The following is a 10,872-nucleotide window of genomic DNA, read 5'->3' as shown; positions in this document are numbered from 1 at the left end:
AACAGGTCTAACAGTTCCTATGGTGCTGCCACAAGCCTGCTGAGAGGGGAATGGACTCTGTGACTCACAGAAATCTGAGGCTAGGATGTCTGTATTCCTGGTGTCTGTGGGTTTGCAGCTGTGGTTGCAGGTCTCTGTCCCCAGTGGCTGAAGGTTTCCAATTTTGTCTGAGACCAGACTAGGTGGTGCTGAGGCTAGGATCCTAGTCTCAAGCAGCCCTGTTTCTCAAGATGGTGTGGTCTCTGTGCTTGCGCTGGCCATGCCTGGAGTGTCTGCAGTGGCAGCGGAGTTCCACTGTCTAAGATAGCCCAGTTTGGCAGCTTCTTGGAAGACCTATAGGATCTAACTGTCCCTAGCTCTCACTCACACACCACACACGCCCAAACACTCCTCTATAGCTCCCTCACTCTCTCCCTCCCTACCTTCCAGTTGCCATTTTCAGAATCTCCTCTTTGTGTTTTAATAACTGAAACATGAGGCCCATGAGAGGTAATATAAATCAGATTCCTCCAGACTTCCATTACCTGATTATGTGAATGATTTACTTTTAAAATGTACCCTTATTAATTCAGATATTATTATTGTATGCTGTCATTTAGTTTTAAATAAATAGTAACTTATCTCAGGAGCTAGAGGAATTCAAAATTAGGACGACTGCCAAATTGACTTCTATAGCCAGGGAGTTGCTTGATTCTGGAGAAAAGCTGAGCTATTTCTATGATTGTGTGTAGATAGAAAGGCTTTATCACATGACTTGCCTCAAGGTATAGTCAGAACATTGAGTGCCATGGAGAAATCACACCTTATTCTCCCTCTCTCAACATGGGTTACATGGAATAATAACAAGGAGTTTGAGTGAAAGATTAATCACTTAGAGGTCAACCTGAGGGTGTGTGTTTAAAAGAGAGAGGAGAGAAAAAGCCACCCAACCTTGGCTGCTATACCTTGGAGCAACAGGTGGGGGTAGTTATAGAGATGGAAAGGGATGCTCAAATGTTTGCATATGCATAGTTCAGTTCTTTTAGTATCAGTTGATAAAACACCTTCCTCACTTTCCATCTACCCACAGGGGTACCTCAAAGTTATAGACCCAGGAAGATAAGTCTCATTTGCTATATTCTAGGAACAGTTATGCTCACTGTCTTGGGGAGAAAAATGTTCATTTTTCAGTTCACCTTAACAACCAGAATAAAACTTGGAGATAATGATTTGAAGAGAGATTGTTGTTCACTCTATGAGTCACTCAGTTTCTGAATGCTAATATTGGTGTCCTATTCTAGAAATAGCTATCACACTTGGAATGGCTGGGTGTGTTCAGAAGACAGCCTGCTGATCTTCACAAAGGGTACAATACACCCCTGTTTGTTTCCACTGCTCTGCAGGCAGAAAAGTCAGTGCTTTTTTGGCAAGGTTATCAGCTTGAAAAGCAGAATGGACCTTTTTCTTAAGAAAACAGCAATGCCTGGATTGTGTGCTCTGTGGCTGAGCATCAACCTATGAACCAGCAGATCACAATTTGATTCCTAGTCAGGGCACATGCCCAGGCTACAGGCTCTATTCTCAATCCTGGGCATGCAGGAGGCAGCAATCAATGATTCTGTCTCATCATTGATGCCTACATCTCTCTCCCTTCCTCTCTGAAAGCAATAAAATATTTTTAAAAAGAAAGCACTAACTAGCAACTATCTGTTGGGAAAAAGGGAAGAACATATTTGTTAAATAAAACAAAGTTGAATTCTGGAAAGTTCTTCAAATGTACTGAAAAAAGGAGCCCCAACCCCTAAGAATAATCAGTGACATTTTAGTTTCTCACTCTGGAGCTTCCATGTCTGTTCCAAAAACTCGCTTGAAAAACTACTCAACACAAAGAAGTTGGCCCTTCATATGCCTCCAGAGGCAGCCAGCCTGCTCCTGTGGGAGGGCACCAGAGAGGGAAGCAGGAGCCTTTATTTTTAGTTCCTTCTCTGCCACTGACTTGTTCTGTGACCTTGAGCAAGTTTCTTTGCCTCTAACACCAGATGGATCTAACCACCTCACATAGGTGCTAGAAGAACCCCACTGAAATCACAGTTGTAAAACCACTTTGCAAAGCACTGTACAAGTGTGAAGGATTATATCCAAATAAATTTTATTCCAATCATTTTGATATCACCCTCAAGACCTCAGGTTTGGCATAGGATTCCCAACTCTCTGGTTGCTCCCTTCAAGTCATACCTTGCTTTGGAACAGTAACTGTCACCCTCCTATCTCTTGCCAGCTTTCTCCTTAATGAGGCCAGGTGAGTGTAGTTTAGTCAGCTCTAGTATTTCCTAGCAAGGTCCAGTCTTCCTCAAGAAGACTACACCCATCTATAAAACACTAACAACTTATCAGGCACAAACTACCCATTTTGTAGGTGTGAGGCTGGGGAGAATAAAAGCTGAGGCAATCTACAGCTCCAGAGGAGAAATATGTGATTTGAGTGAAACTTCCTTGAGAAACTCTCAGTGCCCAGAATTCTCCCAACCCCCTCCCTCTCTTTCTCAAAGAAAGTCTCAAGTTAGTCAAACCATAGCAATTAGAAATCTTACCGGATTGCTGCTCTCGCTCTCTGCTCCTGAGTCTGTGCTGGCCACTCTTGTCTTCTGTCTACCACCTGTGAAGATTCTAATTCAGTGCTGCCCATTTATACACTCTCAACATTGGCAGGAGTCCAGGAATCTCTATGTCCACCAATCATAAGTCAGAATTCTCAAATTTTTTACCATGTCTGATTTAACCCTCTCTTTGTAGACATTACATCAGTGTTGTCAGCTTCATAACTGAAGGACTCAAAATGAAGACTCTGCTGTGTTGTGCATGCTGTCCACACCCTGTATCTGGGATGCCCAATTATTACAGACAATTCTTGTGCCAGTAAAGCAGAACAAGTCTCATGCATAAGCAACATGAGAAGAATAGGGGAGAAGTCAAGTCCTATAGAACAAGGGCTCAAGTGTAAAATGCATCCAAAGGGTAAAAAAAAAAAAAAAAAAAAAGGCAGTGGGTTTAATGCTTACAGATACAGACTTGGCACAAGAGTACATACCAAAGCAAGGTCCTAACATTCAAGCAGAATTTGGTAACTCAACATCCTAACTGGCATGGACAGAAGTAGACTCTAAAGATAAGACACAGAGGGAGATGCTATAAACTAAGCCTTAGAATAGTGCCTTAAGCTCTGATACACTCAAATAGGTCTTCACAGTACAGAGGCCATAACATTTTATGGCCTCTGTACTGTGAAATTATTAGGCTGAAAGTAACAATTTTGAGGGAGCACCTCAACTAGTATAAAAAAACAATGAGTTTATATAAGTAAGTATATCTGTATAATGGTTCAGAATTGAAGCTCAAGCAGGATACAAGTATTATATCTTGGATATTATAATGGGTCTAAATAAATCTTGGGGCAAATGTTGTACCTAAATAGAATATAAAGGTTGCCTTTCTGGTTTGAATATTAGACTATCCCAACTTGTATTCTGTCCTAAATGGCTTGTAGGCAAATTATTTCTCTCTCCTTCCCTTCATGCTCTCTACTGATTCTTACTCATTTACTTCCCTGCTTATTCCAAGTACAGGCTGGTTTGCCTCAAAATGTAATTCAGAACATGGGTAGCATGCTAAAAAAGTCTTCTATGGGAAGTCTTCTCACCACATGTTAATGGCAACAGGGGACAAAAACAGCAAGGGAAGCTGTATTAACTCTTTGCAGGACTTTTCTGAGCAAAACTGGTCTATACCAGAAATGTCAAGGGACTATAACTGATGTAAATCATGCTGCTCATTCATTAAAAACAACTACAATCATATCTGGATTTCATGGTAATGGGAACAGATAAAAAATATTTGGCAGAATAAGGTCCAGGTGATAGTAAGATACTGTGCCAAAAGCTAAAAGTGTGAAATGGTGGCCAGATGTTTGAATAGACTGTGTAAAGCAAATCAGGGGAAAAGAACTAAATCTATTCTCAAGTGGCCCCATTTAAAATAATACCAACATGAAATTTCCTTATAGTAGTAAGTGGCATTGTATCAACTTAGCAGAGAGGTTGGCATGTGGTTAGTATTCAATAAGTGGTTGTGATTGAATTAATTATAAATTACACACCCAACAACCAGGCAAAACTTTCCAAGCTCTCTAGTTACAGCTATTACAAAGATATAAAGTTGTAGTAAATTACTTCACACATTGAATCAACTACTTTGAGAATTTTACAAAGCTGAAGTCTTATTTTCTCTCTCTCATGATTTAAAGGCCTCAGTTATATACAATTAAACTAAGATCCACTGGTATTAGAGGGGAAAAGAGGAAAAAGGAAGGCAATCAATGAAAGGTAAATAGGAATACAGTCTTCTTAGACTGGAAAAGAACTATACCTCACCTTGTTAAGCCTATTTAATAAAAGAGTAATATGCAAATTGACCATCACTCCAACACACAAGATGGCTGCCCCCATGTGGTCAAAGATGGCCACCACAAGATGGCCTGAAGGGGAGGGCAGTTGGGAGGGACTAGGCCTGCAAAGGAGGGCAGTTGGGGGAACCAGGCCTGCAGGGGTGAGCAATTAGGATTGACAGGGCCTGAAAGGGAGGGCATTTTAGGGGCAATTGGTCTAGCAGGGAAGCAGTTAGGCATTGATCAGGCAGGCAGGGGAGTGGTTAGGGAGTGATCAGTCTGGCAGGCAGAAGTGGTTAAGGGCAATCAGGCAGGCAGGCAGGCAAGTGCGTGGTTGGGAGCCAGCAGTCCTGGAGAGGGATGTCCCAGATTGGAGAGGGTGGAGGCTGGGCTGAGAGACACACACCCCCTATGCTAAGGTGACCTGATCATCCCGCTTTTGGTGGGACAGTCCCGATATCTAACAATTTTTCCCACATCCCGTGGCGTTTTAAAAAAGTCACGATTTTTGGAAAGAATCTTTCCAATCTTTCAAAAAATCTGGACTTTTTAAAAATGCATGGGATGCGGGAAAAATTTTTAGAAATCAGGACTGTCCCGCCAAAAGCGAGATGATCTGGTCATCTTACCCTATGCATGAATTTTGTTCACCAGACCTCCAGTGTGACTATAAAAACTTCTTGTTCTTGCAAAAGCAGATGAAATATATATATATATATATATATATATATATATATATATATATATATATCCCCCGTATTTTAAACTGGTGCATCTTATGGTCCGGAGCGTCTTATGGTCCGAAAAATACGGTATGTGTGTATATATATATATATGTGTGTGTGTGTGTGTGTGTAATCTCCAAGGATTCCTAGTCAACAACCAATTACTTCTCTAAACTCCCTTGATTCTATTCAACTACTTTCCCAATCAATAATAGCTTAATTATTTAATGTGCAATGCCACATGAAGTAAAAGGAGATGGTAGGCAAATATGCAGGCTGAAGTTAAGAAATATGTTGGTTCTGGAGGAAAGCAGGACCATAGGGTTTAGAGGTCTGCCAAGAGGATCAACGATGTGCAAGTTCAATTAGCTTTTTATCCTATACAATAAAAGGCCAGGACTATAAGCTTAATGACCGGAACAACCACTTGACCAGTCACCATGAGGTGAATTGACTACCTCTTGGTCCCTGCACCCCTTGCCCTGCAGGCTCCAATCACAGCATGGCAAATGGGGAACCATGGCGAACAGGGGGTGGTGGCAGGGTGGTACTAGGAACTGTTGAGCAGCAGCGGTCAGCAGACGGCAAGTGGCAGCGTGTGTCTGGCAGCAAGCAGGAGCGAGCATTGCAGGGCAGTGGTGGCGAATGTCACAGGGTGGGGAGCTTTGCAGAGTGTGATGGAGCAGCGGAGGTGAGTGTCGCAGAGCTTCATGGGATGGTGGCGGTGAGCATCGCAGGGTGTTACGGGGTGGCAGAGTGTTGGACATGGCCGTGATCACAGGCTAGGCCTAGGGACCCTACTAGTGTATGATTCCGTGCCCTAGGCCTCTGGTTATTTAATATTAGCTTCAGGTGTATAGCATAGTGGTTAGATATTTATATAATTTACTGATTCTTCTGATAAACCTAGTACCCACCTGGCACCATACATAGTTATAAAGTATTATTGACTATATTCCTTATGCTGTATTTTACATCCCTGTTACTATTTTGTAACTACCGATTTTTATTTCTTAAGCCCTTCACCTTTTTCACCAAGCCTCCTTCTAAGCCCATTTCCATCTTGCAATCATAATCCTGCTTTCTGTATCTCTGAGTCTGTTTTGTTTCTATTTTGTTTGTTTGTTTATTTTGTTCTTTAGATTCCACTATAAGTAAAATCATATAGTTTTTGTATTTCTCTGTCTGACTTATTTCACTTACCTTAATATCCTCTAGGTCCATCCATGCTATTACAAATGGTAAGATTTCATTTTTTATGGCCAAGTAATATTCCCTTGTATATACGTACCACATCTTCAAGTAGCTTTAATCTGATAGCATCTGTTTGTTTTTGTTTGATTTAATCTATTTTCTGGATGTGATTATACAGGTATAGATCTTAGCCAAAATAAACTAAGACGCCTATAGGTGAATACTGTCTTTAACAGAAAGCCAAGAAGAAAGATGGTAGAATCATTCCTATCTCTTTTTTATCAGGTCTCTTTCCTAAAAGTGAAGACAATAGTCACTTAGAAGTTTTCTCCTGCATACTAGTGCCAACATTTGTGGCCTAACTCTTTGCTGAGCCCACTCTATCCCCCCCCCCAAGACTGCTACATTTTCCATGCTTCATTCTCCTTCCACTGGTTATATTGCTGTGTGTCCTCTTTCTTCCAAACCTCTATATTTCTTGCCTTTTCCTTGGCTTGCTGAAATATGTTGGTCTCACAAAGGTACTGTCAATCACTTTTCTTAAAGTCATTTTAAACCTGAATATTTCCAGATGCCCTTGGTCCATAGTTCATTTATAAACTCATAAATACCCAGTTGACAGTAAAGAATAGACAGATTCAAAATCAACTTCAAATATTGAGGAAAATTTTGCCTCATCTTATTTAGTATTTTTCTAGTTTGTTAATGATGTTTTTCTTTATTTGAAATGTAAATCACAAATATTTGAAAGGCTTTTCTTCTGTATTTTATGTAATATATGGTAAGATATATCTATATTCAGAATGTTCCAAGTAATAATAACAACAAAAATACTATAATTCAGTTATGTTGGAGAAGACTTGGAAATTCCTTGAAGAAACTCTTGATAGAGAAGTAGTTGATGTGGAAGAAAGCATTGAACTAGGAGATGAGGTATGCATTCTAGTCCCATATGCATCATTTAATTCCTGTTAACTTTAGGTGAGTGACTCTCCTTCCCCAGGATAACAACAACAATAATAATGATAATGCATGTGATTATGTTTACTATGTTCAAAGCAATGAAATAAGGGCATATATGTTCTATCCCATTTAATCTTCACACCCAACAAGATAAAAATTATTATAACCATTATTTAGGTAAGTGAAGATTAGAGAAATTGACAAGATTGCCCAAAGTTGCACATAGCCAAAGAGCTCTATGAATTTTAGAATTGAAATTCAATCAGCTAGTAAGTATTAGAACCAGGACTCAATTCAGGTCCATCTGACTCCATAGATCACACCTTTAACCACTGTGAAATGCTTCTCTTTACAACATTCTATTGAGCCTTAGTTTCTGCATTCATAAACATAAGGCGGGTGGATTAATTTTTAAGGTCCATTTAATGCAACAGGTTAAGAGAATTATATCAAAGGAATGTTTAACTCTATAGCTCTACAGTGGAAGCCAAATTAACAAATAAGAGCCAAAACCCAGATTAAGTTATTTCCCACACATCACATGGAAAGGGCCAAGTCATGCCAATGCTTTTCTTTGTGATGTTGGGAAGGAGGAATGTGTAGCAGCAATAAGATTTTAAATCATGGGTCAAAAGTAGATAAAAGCCTAGCATTTCCATCAGGAAACTGAAGAACTGAGAGAAATGTGTGACTTCTCGGTTTAGATCTAATATATTTGCCAAAGAAAAAGTGAGCACTTAGTTCCAAATGTGGAGAGCAGCTCTGCACAAATTGGTAACAAATAACAGTGTAGCAAAAAGGCTCTGAATCTACTGAAAATTTAGTAAGCCTTGAAATTCAATGAGTAAAAGCCTTGGTAAATTAATTTCAGAGTTTTAAATAACAAATTACTACCAGGGAGTAATATTCCAGAAGAGAAATTTATGCCTTTGGTTGACATACCAAAAAGGCATGGAGCACTGGTGAGGCCAAGAGTTATTCCAGGAGTTATTCTCCCTCTACATTCTCTTCATTTAAGATCTTGTCCCTAACGTGGCTTCAACTGTCACATCTATGTGGATGACTCCCAAATCTATATCTGCAGTCGTATCTTATCACACTAACTCCAAATCTGTATAACAGCTGCCTCTTTGGACATTTTCACACCGGACATTTTGACGCCACTTCAAACCATTAGATGTCAAACCAGATTCATCATCTTATATTCCAAGCCAGTTCCCAATAAAATGAGAAAAATGCTTTGACACATATAAGGACCAGCACAAATATAAAGTATTTTTATTTTTGTAGTCAATGTTAATAACAGCATTGTTTACCCAGGAACCTAGGCAGGATGCATTGGAGACTTCTCCAAATAGACACTTACTAACTCAAGTAGATTCTTTTCTTATGAGATATGTTGTATCTGTTCCTTTCTGGCTATTTACAACATCATCATCTCCAGACTGATTAATCCAAATCTTTATATCTAACCTTATGTAAATTAATGTAAATATGTAAAATACCTGGCACACAGAGGTAACCAAATAGTTTTAGATGTACTTTCAACTACAAGATATATGGCACTTAGATGTCTCTATGGAAACTCAAACTTAGCATGTTATGAAATGAATGAATTTCTTTCCTGGAACCAGCTTCTCATGAGTTCCCAATATTAATTACTAGAGGCCCAGTGCACAAAATTCATATACTGGGGGTAGAGGTGTCTATCAGCCCAGTCTGAACCCTCTCCAATATGTGACCCCCTTGGGGGATATCCCTCTCACAATCTGGGACTACAGGCTGCTAACAACTCATCTACCTGCCTGTTGATTGTCCCTAACTGCGTCTGCCTGCCAGCCTGATCACCCCCTAACTACTCCCCTGCCAGCCTGGTTGCCCTCAACTGACCTTCCATGCCTGCTTGATTGCCCCCAAAAGCCCTTCCCTGCTGGCATGATTACCCACAATTGCCTTCCCCTGCAGTACTGGTCACCCCCAAATGCCCCCCCCCCTGCAAGCATGGTCCCCTACAACAGCCCTCCCCTGTAGGCATGGTTGCCCCCAACTGCCCTTCCCTGAAGGCTTGGTCCCCCCAGTTGCTCTCCCATGTTGGCCTGGCATCTCTCAACTGCCCTACCCTGCAGGCCTGGTCCCCCCCAACTGCCCTCCCCTGCCAGCCTGGTCACACAAACTGCCCTCTTCTGCAGGCCTGGTTGCCCCCAACTGCCTTTCCCTGAAGGCATGGTTGTCCCCAACTGCCCTCCCTTGCCAGACTGGTCTCCCCTAACTGCCCTCCCTGTTTCCTGGTTTCCCCCAACTGCCCTCCCCTGTAGGCCTTATCCACCCCAACTGCCCTCCCCTGTTGGCCTTGTCACCTCTAACTGCCCTTCTCGGCTGGTCTGATCACCTACAACTGCCCTCCCCTGCTAGCCATCTTGTGGTGGCCATCTTATGACCACATGAAGGCAGCCATCTTGTGTGAGGGCATGATGGTCTATTTGGATATTACCTCTTTATTATATAAGATTATTATATGGAAGTGTAAACATAGTTTATTCACTCAAGTAAAAATCCTGGGGATAAGTTTTCTTTTTCATATGTAAATAACAAATAAATAAATAAAGCCACATTAAAATGGAACCAGAGCTCTTAGAGCACTGGGGCTGCCCGGAGCGGGCTCGGGAGGGAAGTCCCGAGACAAAGGAAGTGAAGCCGGAAGTTACCGGAAGTGACCGGAAGTGACGGGAAGTGACCGGAAGTGACCACCGCGTCCATCGCCGTTGTTGCTTGGTCACCCTCACTCGCGGGGGCGCGGCCGCCCTAGGACTTTGACCATGTCGGGGGCCGCCCTCAGCAGACTCGCCCAGGAGAGGAAAGCTTGGAGAAAAGACCACCCATTTGGTTTTGTCGCTGTCCCCACCAAAAACCGCGATGGCACGCTGAACCTCATGAAGTGGAAGTGCGCCATTCCCGGGAAGAGCGGGACCGCCTGGGAGGGAGGCCTGTTCAAACTGCGCCTGAGCTTCAAGGACGACTATCCGTTCTCGCCGCCCACATGCCAGTTTGTGCCGCCGCTCTTCCACCCCAACGTGTACCCTTCGGGAGTCGTGTGCCTGTCCATCCTGAACGAAGACAAGGACTGGCGGCCGGCCATCACCATCAAGCAGGTCTTATTGGGAATACAGCTCCTTCTGGATGAACCAAACACTGAAGATCCGGCTCAAGCAGAGGCCTCCATGCTTTACGACCAGAACAGAGCGGAATATGAGAGAAGGGTTCGAGCACAAGCCAAGGAGTTCGCACTCTCATAAGCAGCGACCTGCGGCAACATCAAAAGGAAGGGATCGGTTGGCAAGAACTAGTTTCCAACTTCTGCAGATCCGGCATCACTCTGTACAGTGACTGGCCACCAGGGGAGGCGGGCGGCACCATTTTCCGTCTCCGCCGCTGGCACAGGGTTCTCCACCTGCTGATGCCTAGTGTTCATACATGGTCTCTTCCTTCCGTCTTTTCTATGTTGTTGTGTAAAACTTGCTGTTATTTTAATATTTTATTTTAATTAATTATTTCATTTTAATATTTAATATT

General features: G+C 42.2%; 1 protein-coding gene across 1 annotated transcript; it reads left to right on the top strand.

The window, feature by feature from the left end:
- Window positions 1-10,100: 10,100 nt before the first annotated feature.
- LOC118719944 (SUMO-conjugating enzyme UBC9-like) lies at window positions 10,101-10,595 on the top strand. The gene has a single exon (XM_036439826.2). It carries the CDS (start codon window positions 10,119-10,121, stop codon window positions 10,593-10,595), a length of 477 nt encoding a protein of 158 aa, XP_036295719.1. The 5' UTR covers window positions 10,101-10,118.
- Window positions 10,596-10,872: the final 277 nt, after the last annotated feature.

The sequence above is a fragment of the Pipistrellus kuhlii genome, unplaced genomic scaffold (assembly GCF_014108245.1).
Source record: "Pipistrellus kuhlii isolate mPipKuh1 unplaced genomic scaffold, mPipKuh1.p scaffold_m20_p_16, whole genome shotgun sequence".
Taxonomy (NCBI): domain Eukaryota; kingdom Metazoa; phylum Chordata; class Mammalia; order Chiroptera; family Vespertilionidae; genus Pipistrellus; species Pipistrellus kuhlii.
The sequence above is the reverse complement of the archived record's forward strand: the minus strand, read 5'-3'. Positions and strand labels throughout refer to the sequence as shown.